Below are 27,853 nucleotides of genomic sequence, written 5' to 3' on the forward strand. Positions count from 1 at the left end.
CGTGCCTGTAGTCCCAGCTACTTGAGAGGCAAAGACAGAAAAATCGCTTGAACCCAGGAGGTGGTAGTTGCAGTTGGCCAAGATCATGCCACTACACTCCAACCTGGGCAAAGAGCGAGACTCCGCCTCAAAAAAAAACAAAAGCAAAGCTCAATGGCCACGTATGTTTTGTGGCTACCGCAGTGGACAGAGCAAATGCGGGACACGGTCATGGTGGCAGCAGATTCCAGTGGATGGTGGGTTAGGCCGAACCGGGTTTAACCCCGAGTCGCCTCTCCGCACCCCAGCGCCCACACTCCTCTCTGGCTACTGGGCCTCAGCATACCGACCAACAACATGGGGGTACCTGCTGTCAGAGACGCCACAGACACCATAACGCCAATGAAGCCCTGCATCCAGAGCACGGTGCCCGCTCCACAAACGCCAATTCCATCAGCACTTTGCGACAAGGCTGCCGTCCACACAGGAACGCGCGCGGCCTGCGGGCAGGCGAGTCCGGTAACCTCTGGGAGCTCCCGGCCTCTCTAGGCCAAACAGCCATAAACTCTGTGGCGCGCAAGGCCTCCGCGCAGAAAGTGTCGGGTAGGCAAGCTGACCACGGGCGAGAGAGAGCAGGCGGATTTCGGCTTCCAACCGCCAATCACAGGCGCCCACCAATCACAGGCACCTGCCCAGCAGCACGCCCGCCAATCAGGCATATGCGCTTCAGATGGCCTCCCTCCCACTTCCGGCTTGGAGGCCAAGCAAAACCCAAGCACCTTAGTGCGCCCCAGAGAGAGAGAGAAGGGAGGAGGAAGGTGGAAAGAGGGAAGAAAAGAGGAGAAGCAGCGGACCAGAGGCGGCGCGGCATCCGCTACTTACTGTAAGAGTAGCTGCTCACTTCCGAGGCGAACGGGGAATGGGCCGATTTGGGCTGGCCTCTGGCCTTAAACCCCACCTCCATCTTCCTGGCTTTGGCGGCCCTTTTGTGTTTACCTTCTCTGGAGGATTTCAGAGACAGGCCGAGGCCCTTGGCCAGCGCCTTCCTGTCCTTGCCCAGCAGGCTGTCGTAAGGAGTCAAGTACCTGCCGCAGCCCCCGCCAGTTTTCGGTTTTCCCCCAGTACTGTCTGAAAACTTGAAGGGCGACTTCAACTTGTCCTGCTTGGTGAGGGAGAGGGCCTTGTCGAGCTTGCTTGCCAACTGCTCCTGGTCGCTGGCCATCTTCTTCTTCTTAATCTTTAGCTGGAGAGGGAAGTTGGGTCGTGGGTTAAAACATCTGGCAAAACAGGGTCCTGGGATTCAGTACACGTGCTCTGCCCAGTCTGGACTCCAGTCCTTCCCCTGCCTGTGATTTAACTTCTCTTAGCTCCAATCTTTTTTTTTTTTTTTTTTTTTTGGTTGGCTTGAGACGTTGTCTCGCTCTGTCACTAGGCTGGAGTGCAGTGGTGAAATCTCGCCTCACTGCAACCTCCACCTCCTGGGTGCCAGCGATTCTCCTGCCTCAGCCTCCCAAGTAGCTAGGACTACAGGCACGTGCCACCACACCCGCCTAATTTTTGTATTTTTAGTAGAGACAGGGTTTCACCATGTTGGCCTGGATGGTCTTGATCTGTTGACCTCGTGATCCACCCACCTCAGCCTCCCAAAGTGCTGGGATTACAGGCGTGAGCCACCGCGCTCAGCCAGCTTCAATCATTTATTTATGTAATTTTTGGAGACTGAGTCTCACTCTGTCACCCAGGCTGGGGTGCAGTGGCACAATCTCAGCTCACTGCAATGTCTGCCTCCCAGATCCAAGTAATTCTCCTGCCTCAGCCTCCCAAGTAGCTGGGACTACAGATGGGCACCACACCCCCCTAATTTTTGTGGTTTTTTAGTAGAGGCAGGGTTTCACCATGTTGGCCAGGCTGGTCTCTAACTCATGACCTCAAGTGATCCACCCACTTCGGCCTCCCAAAGTGCTGGAGTTACAGGCATAAGCCCCCAGCCAATTTTTTTTTTTTTTTTTTTTAAAGACAGGGTATTGCTCTGTCACCCCAGCTGGAGTGTAGTATAGAAATCACAGCGCACTGCAGCCTCAGCCTCTGGGCTCTGTGATCCTCCCACCTCAGCTTCTCTAGTAGCTGGGAATACAGGTGTGCGCTACCACCCCTGGCTCATTTAAACATTTTTTTTTCTAGAGACAGGGTTTCACCATGTTGCCTGGCCTGGTCTCAAAACTGTTGAGCTCAAGCCATTCTCCCAAAGAGCTCAAGCCACAATCAGAAGTGTTGGGATTCCAGGTGTGAGCCACCACGACTGGCCAGCTTCAATGTTTACACTCTATAAAATGGGGATATTTATGTCTGGGCATCCCAAGGTGCTTCTGAAGATGAACTCAGATAAGGTACGCAGCGATCACAGTGCCTGGTACAAGGTAACCACTTATTAAAGCTGCTGCTATGGTTACATTTATCGTTGGCACTGGCTCTCCACGGCACTGCCTGGTGCCTCCTAAGGAAGCACTTCAAGTAAACGGTACTGCCGATGGCCTGGAGAAGGCAGCTGGATTCAGGGAGGAGGAAAGAAATCAAGATCAAAAACCCGCGCGGCTGATCTGCCTATCTCTACCACCTACGGCAGCTGACAAAGACTACTGCACAGTCCAAACCAGCCCATCCAACTAAAGGGGCCAAAAGCTGCCAAAAAAAAAAAAAAAAAGCCTCAAGTGTTCCTTGGATGCCTGAAGCAGAAAGAACGATTAGAGATTTCACAGATTAAATTTCTGCCTGCATGTCGATTGTCAACTATAGTCATTTGCCGAAGTGAAACATGCAGTTTCAAAGCCATTAATGCCCCATGCTTGAACATTTTCTATTTTCTTTTTGTTGCTGTTGAGATGAAATCTTGCTCTGTTGCCAGGCTGGAGTGTAGTGGTGCGATCTTGGCTCACTGCAGCCTCCGCCTTCCAGGTTCAGGCAATTCTTTTGCCTCAGCCTCCCGAGTAGCTGGGATTACAAATGCCCACCACCATGCCCAGCTAATTTCTGTATTTTTAGTAGAGACGGGGTTTCACCATGTTGGCCAGGATGTTCTCCATCTCTTGACCTCATGATCCACCTGCCTCAGCCTCCAAAGTGCTGGAATTACAGCCTAGCCTCTTTTTTAAATAATTTTTTCAGAGAAAAGGTCTTGCTGTGTCACCCAGCCTGGAGTGCAGTGGCATGATGATAGCTCACTGCAGAGCCCCCGGCTATAAACACGTGGCTGAGCTCGAAAGAGAGGGTTGGGCATGGTGGCTCACACCTGTCATCCCAGCACTTAGGGAAGCCAAGGTGGGTGAATCACCTGTGGTCAGAGTTCGAGACCAGCCTGACCAACATGGTGAAACCCCACCTCTACTAAAAATACAAAAATTTAGCCCAACGTGATGGCGGGTGCCTGTAATCCCAGCTACTCGGGAGGCAGAGACAGGAGAACCACTTGAACCCTGAAGGCGGAGGTTGCAGTGAACCAAGATCGCGCCACTGCACTCCAGCCTGGGCGACACAGTGAGACTGTCTCAAAAAAAAAAAAAAAAAAATTACCCCTTTGCACTGGGCTTTATGTGGGGGGGGGCATGACAAGGTACACTGTATTTACAAAAAGCACCTTAAATGGATGATTTCAATGCTCTGCAGAAATAAGAAAAATCAAGGAGTTGGCTCTCAGCCCATTACCCCTGGAGAGTTCAGAGAGGAAATTACCATGGCACCGAGCCCTTGTTTCTCAGAACTACGGAATGGCAGAGCTGCTCATTAAACAATTACACTGCTAACAGAGCAGTTGCATTATTTGGTCAAGAACCCGTGTCTCTGCTCAGCTTTAGCAAAGGGTCACCCAGCACACAGAGGGAGACAGCTTTTAGGCCTCCTGTCTCTGAGGCTGTGTTACTTCTGACCTCCTCTGGGCCATAATTTCCCCTCTCTGTACAATAAGGAAGATTGGAGAAGAGTCATTCTGGTACTAAGACAACCATTCCTAAGGTTTCTGTACAGGAACAAGGGGCCTGCAAAGGAAGTGTGAACTTTTTTTTTTTTTTTTTTTTTTTGAGAGAGAGGGTCCCCCTCTCTCCCCGGCCAGAGTGCAGTGGTGCCATCTCGGCTCACTGAAACCTCTGCCTCCCAGGATCAAGTGATTCTTCTGCCTCAGCCTCCCAAGTAGCTGGGACTACAGACACATGCCACCATGCCTGGCTAATTTTTTGTATTTTTTAGTAGAGATGGGGTTTCACCGTGTTAGCCAGGATGGTCTCGATCTTCTGACTGTGATCCGCCTGCCTCAGCCTCCCAAAGTGCTAGGATTACAGGCAGGAGCCACCTCGCCTCACCAGGAAGCGTGAACTCTTAACATACCCATACCAAGATCTCACACACCTGGAAGACTGGGTTACTGACCTGACTTATGAAGTCAGACGAGGCCTCATGTTCATCCCAAGTCTGGCTCCTCCCCCTGGCTTTCCCCATTCCAATGAGGGCATCGTGTTCCTCCTCGGGCCCTTTGTGTCTCTTCCGTATCCCTGCTCCCAGCTCATAGTCATCTGATGTCAGCAGAGACTTGCTGCTCAGCCTGAAACGCAGACACACTACCGGTCAGCACCCTGGCCAGACATGACTTGCGGGCTCGAGTCCACCCTCGTGGTCCTAAAGGGTTGGGCTCTGGGCGCTGAAGCACAGACAGTGATGCCAGAGTGACGCGCATGGGGAGAGATGGTGGATCTTGTAAAACTATCGTGCTGTAATTCTAGGATATTTTTGAATGAGGCAGAATGAGAGTTTAAGGTGAGAGTTGGAAAAAAGTCAGCGTTTTCGTTCTTGTGTGCTTTCACTCGTACACTCACACACACACATCTCTGTGCGGTCAGATACCTGGTTCCACCAAATCGTGCCAAGAACAAAGATCAGAAATGCCACGGAAATCCACCAGGATGGCAGGGGGAGTTTAGACCACAAAGTTACACAAAGAAGGATTCCAGTCTGCCTTTTCCAGCAAGGGAAAAAAACAAAAACAAAATGAAGGGGCCATTTGCTGGTCTCTGGAATCCCGTGCACGGTGGCAGTGGGGACACAGACGTGGCCCAGAAGCCCCTCTTGCCTGCATTAAGCTGAAACTTCCCAGGTGGTTGAAGCAGCTGATCTGGACCTGGCACTCACTGTGTGTCTTGCACTGTTGTAACAGTGGCTTTATATCTTAGCCACAAATAGCATTTGGTACTGCTATATACATATAGATACATACATATATATATATATATATTTTTATTTATTTATTTATTTATTTATTTTTTTTCTGAGATGGCATCTCACTCTGTTGCCCAGGCTGGAGTGCAGTGGCTCAATCTTAGCTCACTGCAGCCTCCACCTCCCCAGGTTCAAGCGATTCTCCCCTCAGCTGGATTAGCTGGGATTACAGGTGCATGTCACCATGCCTGGCTAATTTTTGTATTTTTAGTAGAAATGGGGTTTCTCCACATTGCCCAGGCTAGTCCCAAACTCCTGACCTCAAGTGATCTGCCTGCCTCGGCCTCCCAAAGTGCTGGGATTACAGGCGTGAGCCACTACACCCAACCTGAGTTACTTGTTTTTTTTACAGATGAGGAAACTGAGGCTTGGAAAAGCTAACACCTGGCCTGGGGTTAGTCACACTAAGGAGTGGCGCTGAGACTCAAGAATGGAAATTCAAACTGTAGGCCACACCCCTGACCACCACGCTGCTGGGCTGCAGCCTCCTGCTGTCTTCTCCAGGAGCCTCTCCACTCCCCTGCTGTGGCCAGTAAGGGGGGTTTTTTTGCAAGACATGGGGGCCCCGGGGCTGTTTCCTCCTGAAAAGACCTGTGGCTGTCCCACTGCCTCTCCTGTGCCCTCTGAAGGCCCCTGAGCTCCTGCTTCCTCAGGGCAGGTCTTGAGCCGTCAAGCGGCTCCAACCCCTTTCCTTGATGGGCTGCATTCCGCTCGTGCTACAGACACCCAGGAAAGGACAAAGCATCTCTCCTGTGCATGCCTTGCCCTGCAGGAAAAGCTCTTGTTCCAACAGGCATTCAGAAAGACCCATACAGGCCCCCTACAAGGCTGTGACCGCCACCCAAGGAGGAAGAGCTTGTCCCCAAAGCGCCTGAAGGAGCCAGCCCCGGTGTCAGGCGGGACAAGTCAGCAGGTCTGGCACTGTGGAGACCAAGTGACAGCCGGGTCACAGCCCGTCCCAGCAAGGCTGGCAGCCCAGTGGGCCCCTCCGCAGGGAGGAGACGCATGGAAAGGAGGAGGAATTAGGCCCTAGGCGTGAGGAGGCAGGCGTGGCAGGAAGACAGGTGAAGCGCTTGGGTTAGGACGCAGGAAATCCTGTTGCAGGAGCCATCCTCCTGGCTCAGCACTGGCCTCGCTCCCTCCTGGCCTGGGCAGCACAAGCTGCACTCCCCAAGGGCCACCACTGCAGGTGGGTCAGAGCCCAAGGGACACGAGGTCCCCCAGCACCCAGAGGCAGGCCCCATGTGGGGCCCGGGCTCCTCCCCTCAAGCTCTGTGCCAGTCCCCGACCCACTGAGGGGCCAGCCTTACTTTCCGCCACTGTTGCGGCTCTTCCCTCTCTTGCGGGGGGGCGACAGGGCGCTCGGGGCGTGGGTCCGTTTCCGCGGCCTGCCAGGGCCTCTGCGTGCCAAGCTTCTATGGGGTTCCTCGCGCCTGTCCCTTAAAAAGAATCACACGCTTGGCTGTGACGCTGGGAGGCGGGCGGGGCGCGGAGAACGGGCACACGATGCGTACACGGCGCCGGGTCCACGCACACCTCGACGGCTGCTGCGCGCCTGGCGGCCTGGCGGGCCGGGGTAGGGGCCCCATGGGGCGGGCAGGGAGCACACTCACTCGGAGTCCCGGCGCCGCTGCAGCTTCACCAGCTCACGCTGCTTCTCCTTGTACTGGCGCTGGACCTCGGCCAGCCGCATCCGGAAGTCCAGCTCCAGGGCATCCATGTCCTCCAGGGAGGACTTCATGGCGTACATCTAGGGGGGCACCAGGAGAGGAGGAAGAGAAGGTGAGGATGCCGCCACCCACCGACCGCCCAGATGCGTATGCTCACGGATAGGTCAGGGGAGAAAGACTACACGGGGAGGCGGGACTCAAATCCCACCGCTGCCACCTCCTAGCTGTGGCCATGGCCTCGTCGCAGGCAAGGGAGCCTGTACCGGCTCTGCGGGGCTGTGGCAACGCTCAATTAGATGGCAGGCCTGAAGCATAGTGCTTGTGTGTGACACCTGCTCCATCACTGAGGGCCATCGTGTCATTTATAAACGGAGGCTCAGAACAGGGATGCTGCTACCCCAGGCACCTAAGGCCAGAACTATGCATGACCCTGGGCTACTCTTTCCAGATGATCATACTGCAGCTTGCCTGTTGTGCCCGACATGCTAGTAGACAGGTAAACTGAGTCCCCAGAAGGGCACCCACTCGCCCAGGAACACACAGCATGTCAGCACAAGGAGCTGAATGTAGCTCAGGCCTCTCTGGCGCCCAAGTCAGCCACGCCCCGGGCAGTACGGCACCTCCATAGAGGTGCGTGAGCTAGGGAGGAAGACACCGCCACTCACCCGCTCCTCCTTCTTGCGCATCCAGCTGTACTTCTTGTTGGGCTTCAGCTCCCGGGGAAGCCGCAGGTTCTTGAGCGGGTCCACCACAGGCCCATCCAGCACCTCCCTCAGCATGTGGCTGCCGGCCGCCAGCAGGCTCTCCAGGGAGGGCCGTGCCACCAGGGCCCGCTCCACACCTGCAGACAGGAAGCAGGTAACAGGGCGCTGCCACCACGCACTCCCGGACCCCAGACCTGGGGGTGCCGAGGCCCAGACCAAATGTAGGCGCAGGCCACACGCCCCCATCCCCCGAGGTGCTGAGTGAACAGAGGCTTTTGTGACAGACAGGAAGTCCTGAGCATCTCTAGACAAGAAGAGAAGTGAAGGCCAGGCGTGGTGGCTCACACCTGTAATCCCAACACTTTAGGTGGCTGAGGCAGGTGGATCACCTGAGGTTGGGAGTTCGAGAGCAGCCTGATCAACATGGAGAAATGGTGAAACCCTGTCTCTATTAGAAATAACAAAAACTAGCCAGATACAATGGATGCCAGGAATCCCAGCTACTCGGGACACTGAGGCGGGAGAATCGCATGAACCTGGAAGGTGGAGGTTGCAGTGAGCCGAATTCGCACCACCATACACCAGCCTGGATGACAGAGTAAGTCTCCATTTCAAAAACTAAATAAATACATAGAACAGGGGCAAAGGCAGCATGCCCGGCACCAGGTCCTGTGCTCTATGCTCAGAAAACACTAGGCACAGCAAAGCCTCCAGAGGAGCACCTCCACAGGGTTCTTCCGCTTATCTGTACGTACATTTTTCCATAGTGAATATGCATGGCTCTTATAATCATAAAAAAAGAGCCCAGGATGAAAAACACAAACCAAGCAGAAAGGTATCCAAAGAAGAAAGCCCTCTTCCTCCTCCAACACACAGGTCCCTCCCTCAGGAGGCCACTGTGGGTGCAGTTTCCAGTAGACAGTTCCAGAAGTGATTATGCGTATTTAGATACACAGGACATACACGGGTATCCTTTAAAATATAAAAATAGGCTAGGCACGGTGGTTCACTCCTATAATCCCAGCACCTTGGGAGGCCAAGGTGGGCGGATCATTTGAGGTCAGGAGTTTTGGGACCAGCCTGGCCAACATGGCGAAAGCACATCTCTACTAAAAATCCAAAAATGAGCTGGGCATGGTGGTGTACACCTGTAGTCCCAGCTATTCGGGAGGTTGAGGCACCAGAATTGCTGAATCTCGGGAGGCATGAGTTGCAATGAGGCAACACAGCCACTGCACTCCAACCTGGACAACAGAGTGAGACTCCAGTTCAAAAAACAAAAATTAAAGTAAATATAAAGTGGCTGCCTGCAGTCCCAGCTACTTGCAAGGCTGAGGCAGGAGGATCACTTGAGTCCGGGAGGTTGAGACTGCAGTGAGCCATGATCACACCACTGCACTCCAGCCTGTGCAACACGGCCAGCCCATCTCAAAGAAAAAACATATATACACATATATATGTAAAAATGACCTCAGGCCAGGCATGGTGGCTCATGCCTGTAACCCCAGCACTTTGAAAGGCCAAGGCAGGCATATGGCTTGAGGCCAGGACCAGCCTGGCCAACATGGCAAAACCCCCTCTCTACTAAAAATACAAAAATTAGCTGGGCATGGTGGTGGCCACATGTAATCCCAGCTACTTGAGAGGCTGAGGCACAAGAATCGCTTGAACCTGGGAGGTGGAGGTTGTAATGAGCCACGATCAACCCACTGCTCTCCAGCCTGGGCCACAGAGGGAGACTCTGTCTCAGGAAAAAAAAAAAAATGATCTCAATCAATACATACCGTATCACACTTTGCTTTTTTTTCTGCTTAACAGCTTTTTTCGTATTAACACAAAACAAACATCTACTTCATTATAATCAGCTTGAACCTTATAAAAACTGCCATCTCTAAAGGTCAAAAACACTAGAATGTCAGCAATTTCAAATGGCCGAACCTAGCAAGCAGCAGCAGCTTATGCAGAATCATAGGGGGGAGGGTGCGCAAAGGGTAGCCTAGAATGTTCTTGTATTGATGAGTGTTTTTTTTTTTTTTTTTTTTGAGAAGGAATCTCATCCTATCACCCAGGCTGGAGTGCAGTGGTGCGATCTCGGCTCGCTGCAACCTCTGTGGGCTGGGTTCAAACAATTTTCCTGCCTCGGCCTCCCAAGCAGCTGGGGTTACAGGCGCGTGCCACCACGCCCGGCTAATTTTTTTGTATTTTTAGTACAGACGGGGTTTCACCATGTTGGCCAGGATATAGTCTCAAACTCCTGACCTTATGATTCGCCCGCCTCAGCCTCCCAAAGTGCTGGGATTACAGGCATGAGCCACCACACCCAGCTAATTTTTTTTGCATTTTTAATAGAGATGGGGTCCTCGCCGTGTTGCCCTGGCTGGTCTTTCTTTTGAGACAAAGTCTCACTCTGTCACCAGGCTACAGCAGTGGTGTGATCTAGGCTCACTACAACCTCCACCTCCTGGGTTCAAGCAATTCTGCCTCAGCCTCCTGAGTAGCTGGGATTACAGGCGTGCAACACCACACCCAGCTATTTTTTTTTTTTTTTTTTTTTTGTATTTTTAGTAGAGATGAGTTTCACCATGTTGGCCAGGATGCTCTTGATCTCCTGACCTCATCGTCCGCCCGCCTCGGGCCTCCCAAAGTGCTGGGATTACAGGAGTGAGCCACCGCGCCCAGCCCCTGGCTGGTCTTACAACTCCCGGGCACAAGCAATCCTTCCGCCTTGGCCTCCCAAAGTCCTGGGATTACAGACATGAGCCACTGTGCCCGGCTGACATTCTCTTTGTAATCTAAAATATCAAATTTTGTGAAGGTCCACATGTGCTTGAGAAGAAAACCGTGTTTTCCATTGGCAATGGGCAAGGTTCCAGGGACGGACATGACTAACGATGCTGCTGAGGGTGGGGCTTCTCTTCCTTGGCACTTCACATTTCACTATTCACTATTCACATCTCTGTTGGAGGCTGATCTCTGCCTTCATTGAAGGGTGTCTCACTGAGTCCCTGCCTTTACCCACTAGATGTCAGCAGTGCTCCCCACAAGCTGTGACAACCAAAAAATGTGGTTGCCAGTGTTCCCTGGGGGAACAAAATTGCCCCAGTTGAAAACTGCTTGCTTTGCTCCTTTTTTTTTCCCCCTAAAACAGAGTCTCACCCCGTCACCCAGGCTGGAGTGCAATGGCACAATCTCGGCTCATTGCAACCTCCACATCCCGGGTTCAAGCAATTATCCTGCCTCAGCCTGCCAACTAGCTGGAATGAATTACAGGCACGATCCACCACGCCTGGCTGATTTTTTTGTATCTTTAGTAGAGACTGGGTTTCGCCATGCTGGCCAGGCTGGTCTCGAACTAGTGACCTTGTGATCCGCCCACCTTGGCCTCCCAAAGTGCTGGGATTACAGGGGTGAGTCACCATGCCCAGCCGCTTTGCCCTTTTTCTTTTTTTTTTTTTTGAGACGGAGTCTTGCTCTGTCTCCCAGGCTGCAGTGCAGTGACATGATCTCGGCTCACTGCAACCTCCGCCTCCTGGGTTCAAGCAATTCTTCTGCCTCACTCTCTTGAGCAGCTGGGACTACAGGCATGAGCTACCACACCCGGCTAATTTTTTGACTTTTAATAAAGACAGGGTTTCACCACGTTGGCCAGGCTGGTCTCAAACTCCTGACCTCAAGTGATCCAGCCACCTCAACATCCCAAAGTGTTGGTATTACAGGTGTGAGCCACTGTACCTGGCCACTTTTCTATCTTTAGGGAAACTGAGGCCACAAAGCTGCAAACCTCATCAGCTCCCAAAGGATGGTGTTAGATTGAAGCTGTCTCGCCCACCCCACAGTGATGCCTCTGTGCCACCTGCCCCCGTTGACATCCTGTGAGACTTAAGAGTCTACAATGTGAGGTAAGGAGGGCTGCCCTGTTTTCCGGTCACCTCCTTCACCCTCCCACAAACCCACCTTGCCGAAGCTCTCAAATGACAGGCAATGTACTCTATCTAGGCCAGCTGTGATGGGTTCAGCAGGTTCAACTGTGTCTCCACCCATTTAATATGCTGGAGTCCTAACCACCAGTAACCTCAGAAGGTAACCTTCGAGGCAGACAGAGTTTTTGCAGAGGTGAGCAAGTTACAATCATGGCAATGGGCCCTAACTCAGCAAGGCTGGTGTCCTGATAGAGTGGAGAATTCTGGGCTGGTTGCGGTGACTCACACTTGTAATCCCAGCATTTTGGGAGGCTGAGGGGGACGGATCACTGAGGCCAGGGGTTCAAGACCAACATGGCCAATATGGTGAAACCCCATCTCTACTAAAAATACAAAAATTAGCCGGATATGGTAGCACGCACCTGTAGTCCCAGCTACTTGAGAGGCTGAGGCAGGAGGAGAATCACTTGAACTCAGGAGGCAGAGGCTGCAGTGAGCGGAGATCACACCACTGTACTCCAGCCTGGGCAACAGAGGGAGATTCTGTCTCAAAAAAAATTAAATTAAAAAAGAAAAAAAGCCAGGCACGGGGGCTCACGCCTGTAATCCCAGCACTTTGGGAGGCTGAGGTGGGTGGATCATGAGGTCAGGAGTTCAAAACCAGCCTGGTTAGCACGGTGAAACCTCATCTCTACTAAAAATACAAAATTAGCTGGGTGTAGTGATGCGTACCTGTAGTCCCAGCTACTCGGGAAGCTGAGGCAGAAGAATTGCTTGAACCCAGGGGGCAGAGGTTGCAGTGAGCTGAGATCGTGCCACTGCACTTCAACCTGGGCAACAGAGCAAGACTCCATCTCAAAGAAAAAAAAGAAAGAAAAACCCAGTACCAGGTGGAAAGGAAGACCAAGGGAGTTTCTTCCACAAAATAAAAAAAAAGTTTTTGTTGAACTATTTTAGTGAAAGAAAAGAAGCAATGAATTTAGGAACACTGCCGCCCAGTGGGGAAGAGTCATCGCTCACACAGATTTAACAGGAGCGTGGCTTCTCCAGGCTTGAGGGCCATCTGACCGAAACAGTCAAAAAGCCTTGAAAACATGGCCTTGTTTGGATGCAACAGTTCTACCTCTGGGAATATAATCCCAGGCAAATCAGAGATATGGAAAAGGATTTTTTTCTTCAAGGACAACCATCACATTATTTGCAATGGTGGGGGGAAGCAGATGAAAATGCCTTAACATCTAACTGGGCCATCGAGGGCCAGGGCCACTGCCAGGCAGAACATTGGGCAGTCTCTAGAACAATGATTTTTTTTTTTTTTAAACCACAGCTTTGGCTGGGCGCAGTGGCTCACGCCTGTAATCCCAACACTTTGGGAGGCCGAGGCGGGAGTATTACAAGGTCAGGAGTTTGAGACCAGCCTGGCCAACATGGTGAAACCCCGTCTCTACTAAAAACACAAAAATTAGCTGGCGTGGTGGTGGGCACCTGTAATCCCAGCTACTCAGGAGGCTGAGGCAGGAGAATTGCTTGAACCTGGGAAGCAGAGGTTGCAGTGAGCTGAGATCAAACCATTGCATCCACTCCAGCCTGGGAGACAAGGCGAGAGTCCGTCTCAAGAAAAACAAAACAAACAATAGAAACACCACAGCTTTAAGCCAGGCGGGCACTCACACTTTTAATACCAGCACTTTGGGAGGCCAAGGTGGGAAAAACCACTTGAATCCAAGAGTTCGAGACTAGCCTGGCCAACATGGCAAAACCCCATCACTACGTTTTGGGGGAAAAAATAAAACAAAAACTTAATTTAAAAAACCCACAGCTTTGAAAAATGTTTAATGAAGAACATTTTAAGTAAAATGGCCGGGCACGGTGGCTCACATCTGCAATCCCAGCACTCTGGGTGGCCAAGACGCTTGAGGTCACTTGAGGTCAGGAGTTTGAGACCAACCTGGCCAACATGGTGAAACCCCGTCTCCATTAAAAATACAAAAAGATAGCCAGGTGGTGCATGCCTGTAATCCCAGGTGCTCAGGAGGCTGAGGCAGGAGAATCACTTGAACCTGAGAGGTGGAGGTTGCAGTGATCAGAGATCATGCCACTGCACTCCAGCCTGGGCTACGCGGCGCGACTAGACTCTGTCTCCAAAAACAAAGAAAAAAAAATTTTTAAGTGAAAAAGGCAGGTTACGGAACACTATTTACAAGAAGATCTTAATGTAAGAAGTATATGTGTGTAGAGAAAGTTCTAGAAGAAATATACTAAAACACTAGCAGGGATATGATCTCTTCAACGGCTGCTGCCCAGGCCTCTCTTCCAAACCAGTTCTGGGTCCAATTTTCTATGCTGAACGTCAGTCATTCTGTGACTGGCCCAGAAGTCACTGCCCTTTCTGCTGAGGGTATCCCATTCTGTTTAAGAACCGTCGCTCCCCTCCCTACACCCCATCCCTTGTCAAAGAACAGGTATGATCACCCCAGCCCGTGTCCTGAAATGAAAGAGGCCACCTGTTTCTTGGTAGCTTTGACAAAACACTGAGATTCACTCTCATGTCCTGAAATGCCAGCAAAAAGCATGAACTGAGGCCGGGCACGGTGGCTCACACCTGTAATCCCAGCACTTCATGAATCAAGGCAGATGGATCACTTGAAGTCAGAGGTTCGAGACCAGCCTGGCCAACATGGCAAAACCCCATCTCTACTGAAACTACAAAAACTAACCAGGCATGGTGGCACACACCTGTAATCCCAACTACTTGGGAGGCTGAGTCAGGAGATTTACTTGAACCTGAGAGGGCAGAGGCTGCAGTGAGCCAAGAGGGTGCCACTGCACTCCAGCATGGGCAACAGACTGAGACCGTCTCAAAAACAAAACAAAACAAAAAGCATGAACACCAGTCAGCCTATGAGAGTGAATCTCAGTGTTTTGTCAAAGCTACCAAGAAACAGGTGGCCTCTTTCATGAGGCTGCTTAGCAGGCCCATGGGCCTGGGAGGAACGGAGACCACCCCCGGCCCCAATGAGGATGGTTAAGTCAGCCTTGAATGAGGCCAACAGAAAGAAAAGTAGAACAGCAAGAGGGACGGAGGGAAGGAGATAGGAACACAGACAGAGAGACTAGGGAAGGGCCTGTGCAGGAAGAGAGAAACTTCGTGTCTTGGCGTGAACACCTAGATCCAGCCATACCTGAAATTACCTAATTTCTGCTGGACTTCAGTTCCACCAGCCAAATTATTCTCGCCCTCCTAAACCAATTTAAATCAGAGTCTCTGTCCCTTGCAACCCTAGAAATCCTGCTAAAACACACCATTGACAGAATGAGAAATTTCACCACCAAGAAACCCACAAATTGGCTATAAAGTGTGAACGTACTTACCATGCTACTCAACCGGAGGCTTAAAATGCTCAAGATGTAACATTTTGTTATGCGTATCTTCCCACAATTTTTCAAAAAATCAGTATGAATAAACCACATTCTGGGAATTTTCAAAATTCAAAAATCTTATTAAAAAACTGTTTAAGAGGCTAGGTACAGTGGCTCACGGCTATAATTGCAGCACTCTGAGAGGTCAAGGTGGGCAAAATTGCTTGAAGTCCAGGAGTTCAAGACCAAACTGGCCAACAGAGCAAGACCCCATTTCTAAAAAAATAACTTTTTAAAAAGTCAGCTTGGCTTAGTGGTAGACCCCTATAGCCCAAGCTAACTGGGAGGCTGGGAAGGGAGGATCACTTGAGCCTAGGAATTTAAGGCTGCAGCGAGCTAAGACTGTGCCACTGCACTCCAGCCTGGGCAACATAGCAAGACCCTGTCTCCACAAAAATAAAATTCAAGAGGGACCGGGCATGGTGGCTCACACCTATAATCCCAGTATTCTGGGAAGCCGAGGTGGGCGGGTCACCTGAGGTCTGGAGTTCAAGACCAGCCTGGCCAACATGGTGAAACCCCGTCTCTACTGAGAATACAAAATTAGCTGGGTGTGGTGGCACATGCCTGTAGTCCCAGCTACCCAGGAAGCTGAGGCAGGAGAGTTGCTGGAACGCCTCCGCTGGGAAGCGGAGGTTGCAGTGAGCCAAGATCACACCATTGCACTCCAGCCTGGGTGACAGAGCAAGACTCTGTCTCTAAATTAATTAATTAATTCATTCATTCATTCCAGAATCTGCATGATTCGGTGGTGCACTCTCACCTCCCAGCTCCTGGCTCCTCCTCTCCAGCTCCAGCTCTGCGATCTCGCTCAGCAAGGTGATCCCGTGTAGGAAGCTGTGCTCCAGGACAAGGCTCTCGGCCACTTCCAGCTTCTCCACAGCCTGGACTCCGGCAACACCCGGGGAGGGCAGAGGTCTGGCCTGGGGCAGCTCCGCAGCTGCCGCCAGGGCATTCATGCCAGCCAGTGGGTCCTCCAGGCCAGGCAGGAACTGGTCAGAGCTTCCCTCTTCCAGGTAGCAAGTGCTGCCAGGCACAGGCAGGGCCTCCTGGGGCTCCAGGCTCGGGCACTGTCCCTCCCCAGCAGGTATGTCACAGTCCATTTGAAGGCTGGGCTGGGGCTCGCTTGGGGTTGCCTGGGCCAGGCCTTCCTCAGGCACTGCCTCTGCCATGGGCACTGCCACAGGCACCTCCACGGGCTCCTCCTTCGTCTCCACCAGTGTCTCGGGTGCCCGCTGCACCCCCAGGTCCAGGGCGGCCGTGCAGGGTTCTGTCCGGCCTGGGGAATCCACCCGTGCTTCAGGCCCCTCTGCAAAGTCTGGGCACTCGGAGGGCTCCACGCAGCCCTGCCCAGTGGCACTCAGCGCCTGGGCCTCCAACAGGCCACCTCCACAACTGCCTGCAGGGCTCGGGGTGGCCATGGCTTCTGCGGCGGACAGTGGCAGCGGCGACTCCAGAGGCGGCAGCTCTGCAGAGCCCTCGTCTATGTCCTCCACCTCCGCCTTCACCTCCCGCTGGGCCAGTGGTTCTTCCTCCGGGCCCTCCCGCAGCGGCTCTGGGATCTTGGAGGGGGACAATCGGATGGGTTTGTCTTCAGGTGAGAGTGCCAGGCGCTCGGGCCCATCAGCCGGGAGTGGCACATCAGGGGCCAGGCCATCTGCGTCAGCAGCCGCCGTAGGCTGCAGCAGGAAAGGGTAGGGCCTCCCGTAGTGCGGCGGCAGGGCTTGGAACGGGTACCTGGTCGGGATATCTGTCAAGGACACAGGGGTCAGCATGGGAGTCCCGGGATCCGGCATGCTGTGTCCCCGTTGACACCTGCTCACCACCCCAGACAGACCCAGACACGTTGCCACCCTCTGCTCTCCCAGCTGCAGGGCTGGGAGCTGTTCTAGGTGTGATCTCAGAGACCCAACGGCCTCAAAATTGGCCCCATAGTGAAAAACTGGCCGCCTTCCTGTCCCCAGGGTCTTGTATTGAAAGCCAAAAACCACAGTGTCTCTCTTGTCCCTTCCCCACTCAGCACCCAGCACAAGGCTAGACCAGAAGCAAATACTTCATGAGATCTGCACAGACCTAATACTGCCTTTACCCACCTTGTGCGGTCTGGCCCCTCGACCCTACAAGAATCTGCCGCTCCACCCATTAAACCAGTTGTTCAGCCGGGTGCAGTGGCTCACACCTGTCATCCCAGCACTTTAGGAGGCTGAGGTGGGCAGATCACGAGTCAGGAGATCAAGACCATCGTGGCCAACATAATGAAGCCCCGTCTCTACTAAAAATACAAAGAAATTAGTTTGGTGTGGCAGCGTGCGCCTGTAGTCCCAGCTACTTGGGAGGCTGAGGCAGAAGAATCGCTGGAACCTGGGAGGCGGAGGCTGCAGAGAGCCAAGAGTCAAAAAAGAAAAGAAAAGAAGTGCAATTGTTCAACCAGGGCCAGGTGTGAGCCACCACGCCATTAGGAGGCCAAAGTGGGATGATGGCTTAAGTTCAGAAGTTCAAGACCAGCCTGGGCAACATAGTGAGACCCCATTCCCTTATATATTAATTAATTTTTTTTTTTTTTTGAGATGAAGTTTTGCTCTTGTCAGCCAAGCTGGAATGCAATGACGATCTCGGCTCACTGCAACCTGCACCTCCTGGATTCAAGCGACTCTCCTGCCTCAGCCTCCAGAGCAGCTGGGACTATAGGCATGAGACACCACACCTGGTTAATCTTTTGTATTTTCAGTAGAGACTGGGTTTCACCATGTTGGCCACACTGGCCTCAAACTCCTAACCTCAGGTTCACCTGCCTCGGCTTCTCAAATTGCTGGGATTACAGGCGTGAGCCACTGAGCCTGGCCTGAAAAAAAAAAAAATTGGCTAGTCATGGTGGCACACCCCTGTAGTCCCAGCTACTTGGGAGGCTAAAGTGGAAAGATCACTAGAGGCTGGGAGATCAAGGCTGCAGTGAGCTATGATGGCACCACGGCACTCCAACCTCAGAGCAAGACCCTATCTCAAAACAAAACAAAACCTAACAGCAAAGCTAGGTGCAGTGGTTCAGGTCTATAATCCCAGCACTTCGGGAGGCCAAGGTGGGAGGATCGCTTGAGCCCAGGAGTTTGAGACCAGCCTTGGAAACAAAGCGATACACAAAATGTACGAATATAAAAAAATAGCCAAGTGCAGTGGCGCACACCTATAGTCCAAGCTGCCTGGGAGGCTGAGGCAGGAGGATTGCTTGAGCCCAGGTGTTCAAGGCTGCAGTGAGCTGTGGTTGCACCACTGCAGTACAAGCCTGGGTGACAGAGTGAGGATCCTATCTCAAAAAAAATAATACTGGCTGGCCATGGTGGCTCACATCTGTAATCCCAGGACTTTGGGAGGCCGAGGTGAGCGGATCACATGAGGTCAGGAGTTCAAGGCCAGCCTGGCCAACATGGTGAAACCCCATCTCTACTAAAAAACACAAAAATTAGCCAGATGTGGTGGTGGGTGCCTATAGTCCCAGCTAATTGGGAGGCTGAGGCAGAGAACTGCTTGAACCCAGAAGGCAGAGGTTGCAGTGAGCCAAGATCGCACCACTGCACTCCAGCTCAGACAACAGAACAAGGCTTCATCTTAGGAAAAAAAAAAAAAAAAAAAAAAAGAGGAATACCTGGCCAGGCATGGTAGCTCACACCTGTAATCCCAGCACTTTGGGAGGCTAAGGTGGGTGGATCACCGGAGGTCAGGAGTTCAAGACCAGCCTGACCAACATGGAGGAACCCTGTCTCTACTAAAAATACAAAATTAGCCGGGCATGGCGGCACACGCCTGTAATCCCAGCTACTCGGGAGGCTGAGACAGGAGAATCGCTTGAACCTGGGAGGCGGAGGTTGCGGTGAGCTGAGATGGTACGATTACACTCCAGCCTGGGCAATGAGAGCAAAACTCTGTCTCAAAAAAAAGAAATAGCAACCCAGTTCTGTCCCAGATATAATCTCCCTGAGAGCAGGCTTGTGTGTCCCTGATTCTCTGCACCACTCCCAGCCCAGCATGGAGGCAGGCAAGCTGGGGGCGTGCAAAAGGGAAACTGACGAAGGAGCGTCAGGCACTGGCCAGGCACAAGCTAAGTACTCAGCCACCACTGGCCTGAGCTCACCCAGCCTTGGTGCCAGAATCGGAATTTGAACTGAAGTCCTCCCAAGCAGGCACTCACACGTCTGATACCCCCCAGGGAAGAAGAACACAGTCCCAGCCCCCAAAGCCACCTGCTGCAAGTCCCCGCTGACACAGGAGTTGGGAAGAGTGGGTATGTTCATGCGACACATGGTGCAGGGGTACAGCTGCCCAGAACCGGCATCCCTGGACTGTCATTGCCAAGGTAGAAGTTAGCGCCGACTGCATGCTGTGTGTGTGACAAGTCTGGCAAGGTTGAAAGCTCAGAACAATTTGTTCTGAAGCAGGTTCTAATATTATGCCCATTTCCCTGACACTACCAATGAGGAGGGGCCGAGCAGAGGCTGGATGTGACTGTGAGCTCCTGTGTTTGTTCCATGTCTGACAGCCAGCCTGGTATGCAGGAGGTTCTCCATGGAGATGGAATGAATGAATGAATGGGTCAATGAAGAGATGGGTGAGAAGTTCTACCACACCAGGGCCAGAGTGAGACCCTGAGGGTCTCAGCTACATCCTACCTGAGAACAAGGCCTGGAAGGGGCTGGGGGCTTCCTTCTCCAACTCCAAGTCTTTCTTCTCGACCACATTCTCAGGGGCCTCCTCCTTGCGGGTGATACCCGGGGTGGGCGGCGGGGAGGCGGGTGGCGGGCTGGTGGGGTGGGAGCGGGGGGTGGCGGGGTAGGCGTAGGCGGGCGGCTTGGACACATCCTCCAGCTTCTGGATGACCTTGGCTTTCAGGGCAGCCACAGGGGATGCACGGGGCGATGGTGGTGGGCTCATGGCCTTGCCATAGGTGCCCGCAGGGCCAGCGGCCAGGCCGGGGGGCTTCCGAGGCAGTAGCCCAGGGCCAGCGGTGGCCAGGCCAGCCTTGCCTGTGGCCTCCAGACCCCGCTTGCTCCCCTTCTCCTCCATCTCCACCCGGTGCTCCTGTGCCTTCAGCCGCTCCTGCTGGGGAGGGGCCAGCAGGCAGGGTCAGTGCAGCATGAGTCCCCCCCACCCCCAGCACCTGCCCTGACCCCAGGGTCCCCCGGTCGGAGGAGAACCTCATACAGGACCTGGGGTCCAGGCTGCCCACCCGCTCCCAGGCCAGAGACGGACATTCCATCCCAGCCTGTGTGTCATAAGCATAGCGTTCCGTGCAGAACCCCGAAAGGCAGGGCTGGGGTGAGCAGCTTTGGTGGGCCCCTTCAGACCAGGACTGATGGGGGAATCTGCCCATAGCTTGGCCTCACAGGGACCCTCACAGTCAGGCCAAGGGGGGCCAGGTGGGAGCACGAGGCCCCACACCTCGATGGCGCTGGGACAGCAGCCTTCACAGAGCACTCACTACCTGCTGAACCTTCCTGTTTCACTGCAGTATCATTTTAGGGTCTCAAAATGCCCCAAAAGAGGGGCAGGAGGAGCGCAGGTGTGCCTTTTATAAGGAAATGGGAGGGAGTCAGCTCCACGATCACCAATGCCTACCTGGGTGGGTCAGTCAACACACAAAACACATCAGAGGCCGGCCACCATGACTCACGCCTATAATCCCAGCACTTTGGGAGGCGAAGGCAATCACCTGAAGTCAGGAGTTCAAGACCAGCCTGGCCAACACGGTAAAACCCTGTCTCTACTAAAAATACAAAAAACTAGCCAGGCGTGATGGCACACACCTGTAGTCCCAGCTACATGGGAGGCTGAGGCAGGAGAACTGCTTGAACCCAGGGGGTGGAGGTTGCGGTGAGCCAAGATTGTGCCACTGCACTCCTGCTTGGGTGACAGAGCAAGACTCCATCTCCAAAAAAAACAAAACCAGTACGAAGCACTCCAAGGACAGGCCACTCTCCCAATTACTAAACAGTCATATTTAGCAACGTGAGGACTAGGCAACACTAGCATTTCTGTTTATGGGAGAGGAAACTTGAAGCCTAGAGAGGTGAAGCCACTTGCTTAAAGGCACACAGCCAGGCCTGGCAGATCTAAGATTCAGACCCAGGGCTCGGGCTCTGAGGGCTTCCTGCTGCATATGCCAACCAGGCCAACTCCTCCAGAGCAGATCCCTCCTGTACCCTATCTTATGGGACCATGCCATCAGGAGGCAGCTGGCCAGGTCCCCGTCATGTGCCTCTCCAAGAGGCCACCTGGAGAGAAGTGGCCAGGCTGGGCTCAGGCAACAGCAGGGGCCCCCTGGGACTCCTTCAGCATCTAGTCACCCTTCCCCAGTCCCCGAGGCTACCTCTATGCCTTGGTTTCCCCCTTGTTCCTGCACCCTGCCCTGCCAGGCTCCATCCACCTCTGCTCACAGCTCCCTCTGCCTGGAGAGCTCTTCCACAGATGGCTGCAGGTCTCTGTTCCAACACTGCCTCCTCCAGGAAGCCCTCTCTGACCACCTGCCCCTCTGCTGTTTTCTGCCCCTCCCCATTAACTGTCTGGAGTTTCTTCTGGCTGACTGACTCATCTGCCTCATTACTCGCAGGGCCTCCGGAGAGGGCTGCACCTCATCCTCCCCAACTTACCACTAGCTGGGCGCTCCTCTGCAGTTCCAGGGCCTGGGCCGCCTGCTGCTGCAGGTACAGGAACTCCTGCTGCCGCAGGAAGTGCTGCTGCGAGAAGAGCTGCAGCTGCTGGGCGTGGTGCAGGGGGCTGCGGCCCGGCGGGTACAGGGCGGGCCAGAGGGGTGGCACGGTGGCCCGCTCCATCAGCTCCGCTGCGGGGACACAGACAGTGGGCTGTACCTGCGGCCTGACACTGCATCACCATGCCCATTTACAGAAGGGATGCTAAGGCCGGAGAGGGGCCTCTCACATAGCAGGGAGCTGAGCTCTGCAGGTTACCCGGCTGCTCCCCAGTGTTTAGGAAGCCCGTCCTGTCCTCCACTGGCCACGTGTACACCCCAGGCCTGGGGAACACGACCCTGTCTACACCCCGGGGTGGGATGACCTCCCCACAGCCTCACAACCAGAGCAGGTCAGCGTGCAGACGTGTACGAGGGCCACTATGGGAACCTAGGAAACGCCTTCTCCCACCCCTCCCAGCGGCCTGCAAGCTGGATTCCTGAGGGGATGGGGGTGCCAGGTAAGAGGAATCCCAGCCCCCACCCAGGGCTGCTGGCCTCACTTCTCTTTATGGAGCTTCTGGGTGGGAACTCACTGCAACAAGAACCCCAAAGCTTTCTAACACTGGCGGCAGGCATCCTCTCTCTGAACCCCTGTCCGCCTCCCCAGCCCCTGGGTTTGCCGGCCACCACCCCTTGGCTGGGAGGCCCTTGCCATCAGAGACCATCTCACTGGGAGTGGCCAGCCCGGCCCATGCTGGCCACATGGAGGGTCCACTTACCGAAGTGAGGCAGGTGATCACTGGGAATGACAACCAGCTGGCCTGACTGGGGGTCCCTGACAAACTGGTAGGCCGACGGCAGGGAGCCCCCCAGGCCAGGTGGAAACGCAGGGGCCATGCCCTGGTGTAGAGATGGGGGGCCCAAGCCTAGGAGGAGAAGCCCATGGCCGAGTCAGTGCTGGGACCCCCAGCAGGCGGTTTTTCCTGGGGAGCCTCAGCCCAGCACCACCCCCCAAGTCCTGAACCTCTTGGGGCCCCCAGTGGAGAAGCGAAGGGGCAGGGGTGCTGGTTGATTACAAAGAGCCTCACAGAGCCACTCCCAGTGGGCATCTGCCCCAAACAGGTAGGGCAGAGGGGCCCCACGAGGCAGATGCCATTATCATTCCTTCTAAAGACGAATGCAGGAGCCAGGAAACGGCAGGCAGGCAGGAGCCAGCCCTGAGCTCTCATCCTGCACCCACGCCCTCCCACCCCTCCCTCAGAGAAGGGGAGAGTTCCCACGTCCCACACTCACCATAGGGGTGTCCGGCGAGCCACATGGACGTGCTGCCCGAGCGGGGCAACCAGGGGTGCGTGGCCAAGTGGGCTGCAGGGTCGGCAGACCAGCGCCCTGAGCCCGCCAGCGCCGGGCCCCCAGTCACCATGAGGTTGGGGTTGAGGCCGTTAGGAGCACAGCTGGTAGGGTGCAGGCGGGCCAGGTCTGCCAGCTCCTTACTCTCTCTGGAAGGAGAATCACAGATGTAGTGGCAGCTCAGACAGCCCAGAGAATGAGAGGAAGAAGGGGGGTTACCCCAAGGAACCACTGGCCACCAGGCCACGAGTCAGGGCAACCACCACTCGGAACAGAAGGGCCGCCCAGGGCCTCCCACACTCACTGGAAGGGGCTGCGGGGCCACCTGGCCTGGGAGGGCTGGCCCGATGCTGAGGACCAGGGTGGGTCCTGCTCTCAGGACCACAGCATCCACAGTCAAGAGGCCAAGCCCACTTGTGGTCATCCAGCTGCCCCTCACACCCAGGGGCTCCCAGACACCCCTCAGACCCCCAGGCTCCCCAGACGCCCTCACCTGAGCAGCTTCTCCTGATCCCGGTCCAGCCGCGCCCCCAGCAGCCGCTCCTCCCGGTGTCTGGCCCGGTCATCCACACAGTCCTCATCTGCTCGGCCGTGCCCTGCAGGGGGGCCGGGTGGAAGTGAGCCCCCAGCCAGCACCCAGCCAGCACCCAGCCCGCCCCAGGCCCACTGGCCCCACTGCCCTCACCCCTCCCTGGGCTCCTCAGAACCCCGATGGTCCTGCATAGCCATCCGCACAGCTCCTTCATTCCGAAACCTTTCCTTATGATGCACCAAGCTCCCCCAAACCCCAAATAGGGTCCTCAGGGCCAGGAATCACCCCTCTACCATTCCCCATCCAAAAGGCCTGTCTCTGTCCCCTGGACAGATAACCACGGTGATAGACCAATGGCCATGGATAGTATTGGAAAATGTCATAAAACCTATCAGAACAATGAAACGTGAGGCCAGGTGCACTCGCTAATGCTATTTTAATGACTGCACGGCGGACTCCGAGCTGGGGTTTGGTGAGGACAGGGCGGAGTCCAAATGGAGGAAAAAACCACAAGCCCAAAATGAGCCAGACCTGGGTCACAAGTAGCCAGATTCTGGAACCATGCAGACATGGTTCCAGAACCATGTCTGGAACCCCAAGACAGTTTAAATACACACGCCTGTTAATTCCAGCACTTTGGGAAGCAAAGGCAGGTGGATCACCTGAGGTCAGGAGTTTGAGACCAGCTTGGCCAACATGGCGAAACCCCATCTCTACTAAATAAACAGAAAAATCAGCTGAACTTCGTGGCGTGCTCCTGTAATCCCAGCTACTCAAGAAGCTGGGACAGGAGAATCGCTTTAACTGGGAGGTGGAGGTTGCAGTGAGCCGAGTGTGCCAGACACTCCAGCCTGGGCTACTGACAGAGCTAGACTCTGTCTCAAAATATATATATATATATATATATATATATATGCACCCACACACACACACACACACACACACACACATATACATATATGGCTAATTTTTTAAAAATCAAGATCGAAGGCACAGTGGCTCATGCCTATAATCCTAGCACTTTAGGAAGCTAAGGCAGGATTGCTTGAGCCCAGGAGTTCAAGACCAGCCTGGGTAACACAGCAAAACTCCATCTCTACAACAAATACCAAAATTAGGCAGGCATGGTGGCATGCACCCGTAGTCCCAGCTATTCAGGAAGCTAAGGTAGGAGGATTGCTTGTGCCTGGAAGGTCGAGGCTGGAGTGAGCCATGAATGCACCATTTCACTCCAGCCTGGGTGACAGGGCAAGACCCAGACTCTAAATGAAAAAAAAAAAAAAAGACAGAAAAAAAAAAAAAAAGAACACTATCTACTTGGGTGGAGGAGGTGGCCTTGGCTCCCAGAGTGGGAGATGCCACCGGGCTCACTCATCCCTGTCCCTCCCCATGGCCAGCTCCCCTGAGGCCCAGGCCTGGCACATGGATAGTCACCAGAGGAGAGGGCAGAGGGAGCGGAGGAGTGGCAGGAACCCTGTCTGTCCCTCCCAGCCCCTCCACGTCCCTGCCACCCTGCCCTGGCCCCTCTTTGAGTGTTTAACACCATGAGCCAGAGATGGGCACATGCTGGACGGGTGAGGGCATGGGAGGGAGCTGAGCACCATGGCAGAGGCCACCAGGTGTGCAGCTGGGAAACCTGTCTGCTGGCTCTGGGTGCCGGAGCATAGGCCCAAGGCTGGCTGACACTCCCCTTGGGGCCGGCCTTCCCAGGGCTGCCAGGAAGAGGGGTGGGCTGGGAGCTAGGTCCTCCTACCAGGGCTACTGCAGGCGGACGCTGGCCATCAGCCCCTACCCCCCAGGGCACAGTCCAGCACCGCCAGCAACAGTGTTGGGGATCCGCCAGCATGGAGACACTATCCTTCCACTGAAGACAAGGTCCCCGCCCTGCTGCCCTAGCTGGGGTCTACAGCAGCACCACAGCCATGACCCTCATGGGTGAGGAACCTTGGAATCAAGCTTCGCCTCTGATCTCTCCCTTCCTGCACTCCCGAACACCAGGAGCCAATGAGCAGCACCTGAGGACCAGCAAAATGGCTCAGGAATGTGCCAGCACTTTGGGAGGCCGAGGCAGGAGGATCACTGGAGCCCCGGAGTTTGAGACCAGCTTGGGCAACATGATGAGTCCCCATCTCTACAAAAACTTACAAAATTAGTCAGGCATGGTGTCATGCGCCTGTGGTCCCAGCTACTTAGGAAGCTGAGGCAGGAGGATGGCTTAAGGCCAGGAGGTAGGGGTTGCAATGAGCTGTGATGACGCCACCACACTCCAGCCTGGGCCACAGAGTGTCTCCCTTTTCCCGCAGGAAGGTGGGAACCCACCAGTCCCAGAAGCGGAAGAGAGGAACCCGGACAGAGGCACAGCCGTGCACGCACACACACCTGCAGGACCGAGTGCACGGAGGGACAGCCGGGCAGCCCGGCATGGGGAGGGGTATGCCGATGGGGGCGGCTGGACATGGGCCTGCAGGGCCACGTGGACCACCAACATCAATGTAGCTCCTGTATCACCGCGGAACCTGAGCCCACCAGGCACCCCTCCCTCAGGACTAGAAGGGGCCCTACCTGTGGACCTCACGGGGAAACTGAGGCCCAGAAGGGCATCAGGCAGGACTGGGGCAACAGAGGGCCACCCGAGTCCTGCAGCCGTGCTGAGAAATCAAAGCATGTGCTCAAGCTTCCTTCTCGCAGGGAAGGTGGCCGTCCCGGCCTACAGAATCCCAGCGGTTCAGCCACGAGGGGGCCACTCTCACGCCCACTGGGTCCTCTTGGCGCCTGGGTCAAGCTCAGGGCACGGGGCTCTCCCACTGCCCCCAGGTGGTGGGAGATACTTGGGAATGCAGCCTGGGCTCGGCCCCAAGCCCCCTGTCCTTCCCACTGTCCCAGCTGTCACTTTGAATGGTCTCAGGGGCTTCCCTTCCCAGGTGCCACCTGCCACAGAAGCCAGTCAGAGCAACTGCGACCCTCAGGACCTCAAAGCCACAGCCCAGCCTGCTCCCTGCAAATGTGGTTGGTCTCTGAAGTGATGTAGTGAGCCCTCTGTCCCCGCCCCCACGCTCAGCCGGGTTCCCGCTCCACCCTCCTCATTCTGTGGCCTCCCATCCGCTCAAAACCCTGGTCCCACCTGTCACCCCACGAGGCCAAGTGGAAACCTGGCCAGCCTCTCGAGGATGCCCTAGCCTCTCTGTGCATGTCACACTCATCCCTTCCCCATACCTCTGGGCCACCCACACACCATTCCCACCACCTGGACCTTCCCCCCATCAGAACTCAGCTTCAAGTCCCACCTCCTCCAGGAAGCCCTCCCTAACCACCTCTCCATCATCACACTCCTTTGATTATACACAGCTATTCTGCTTATTGGTCATTCACTGTGTGTCCTCAAGGCTGCAGTGAACTCTGACTGCACCACTGCACTCCAACCAGGGTGACAGAGTGAGACGCTGTCTCTGTAAATTAAATAAATAAATAAAAACAGAAAAGTAAACCCAGGTTGGGCATGGTGGCAAATGCCATGGTTGTGATCCCAGCACTTTGGGAGCCCAAGGTGGGCAGACCACCCAAGGTCAGGAGTTCGAGACCTGCAAAACCCTGTCTCCACTCAAAATACAAAAATCAGCTGGGCATGGTGACACGTGCCTGTAATCCCAGCTACTCAGGGAGGCTGAGGCAGGAGAATCGCTTCAACCCGGGAGGCGGAGGTTGTGGTGAGCTGAGATCATGTCACCATATTCAAGCCTGGGCGTCAGAGAGAGACTCTATCTCCAAAAGCAATAAATAAATAAATAATAAAATAAAGTGAAGTGAATAAATAAACAAAGGCTGCCCCTGTGCCCAGCAGGGCCCCACGCAACTCTGCACACACAAACCCATTCAATCACCATCAACCCAGGAGGCGCGTCCCAGCTCTCATCCTTATCTTCTACATGAGGAAACTGAGGCACAGGGAGATTAAATAAACATTCCCAGGTCACAAGACTAACACGGAGGCATCACATATGAAATGAGGCTCCGAGTCGGCCCTACTAACCACCGACGCACATAGCCCCAAGTATGAAGGGCCACAGGGCCCTCTCCAGCCCCCGTCATCACTGCCGTCCCCTATCTGCAGGCCGCCTGGAGGCCCAGCCCCACCCCAGGGCCTATGAGGGGGTGAGGGTGCCCTGCAGCAAAATCCCCCCAGTCCACGGCGACAACTGCCCCCCGCCCCGCACAGGTCATGCGCCCCACATCGCAGCCATTACATTACGAGCCCGAGGCTCACGCAGAGGCCCGGTTCCCATGGCAACCCCTTCCAGGCCTCTCTCTGAGCAGTTACAGATAGGGTTGCTCTCCAGGGGTCC

General features: G+C 54.6%; 1 protein-coding gene across 10 annotated transcripts in view; it reads right to left on the reverse strand.

Annotated features, from left to right (window-relative positions):
* TNRC18 (trinucleotide repeat containing 18) overlaps positions 1-27,853 on the reverse strand; it is a 112,697-nt gene that overhangs the window by 45,817 nt on the left and 39,027 nt on the right. For 8 of the 10 annotated variants that reach the window (XM_032259629.1, XM_032259627.1, XM_032259625.1 and 5 more), the window contains 11 exons: positions 23,475-23,577; positions 22,925-23,130; positions 22,411-22,557; positions 21,591-21,781; positions 19,614-20,043; positions 15,716-16,702; positions 7,574-7,749; positions 6,852-6,988; positions 6,549-6,677; positions 4,396-4,567; positions 862-1,222 (listed from right to left, as the gene is read on the reverse strand). In XM_032259629.1, the coding sequence (XP_032115520.1) occupies positions 862-1,222; positions 4,396-4,567; positions 6,549-6,677; positions 6,852-6,988; positions 7,574-7,749; positions 15,716-16,702; positions 19,614-20,043; positions 21,591-21,781; positions 22,411-22,557; positions 22,925-23,130; positions 23,475-23,577 (3,039 nt within the window). The remainder of the gene's footprint in view (positions 1-861; positions 1,223-4,395; positions 4,568-6,548; positions 6,678-6,851; positions 6,989-7,573; positions 7,750-15,715; positions 16,703-19,613; positions 20,044-21,590; positions 21,782-22,410; positions 22,558-22,924; positions 23,131-23,474; positions 23,578-27,853) is intronic. The other 2 variants (XM_032259624.1, XM_032259626.1) reach the window with 2 other exon arrangements.

This window comes from Sapajus apella, unplaced genomic scaffold, assembly GCF_009761245.1.
Source record: "Sapajus apella isolate SASKATOON/1434 unplaced genomic scaffold, GSC_monkey_1.0 scaffold110, whole genome shotgun sequence".
In the NCBI taxonomy this organism is placed as follows: Eukaryota; Metazoa; Chordata; class Mammalia; order Primates; family Cebidae; genus Sapajus; species Sapajus apella.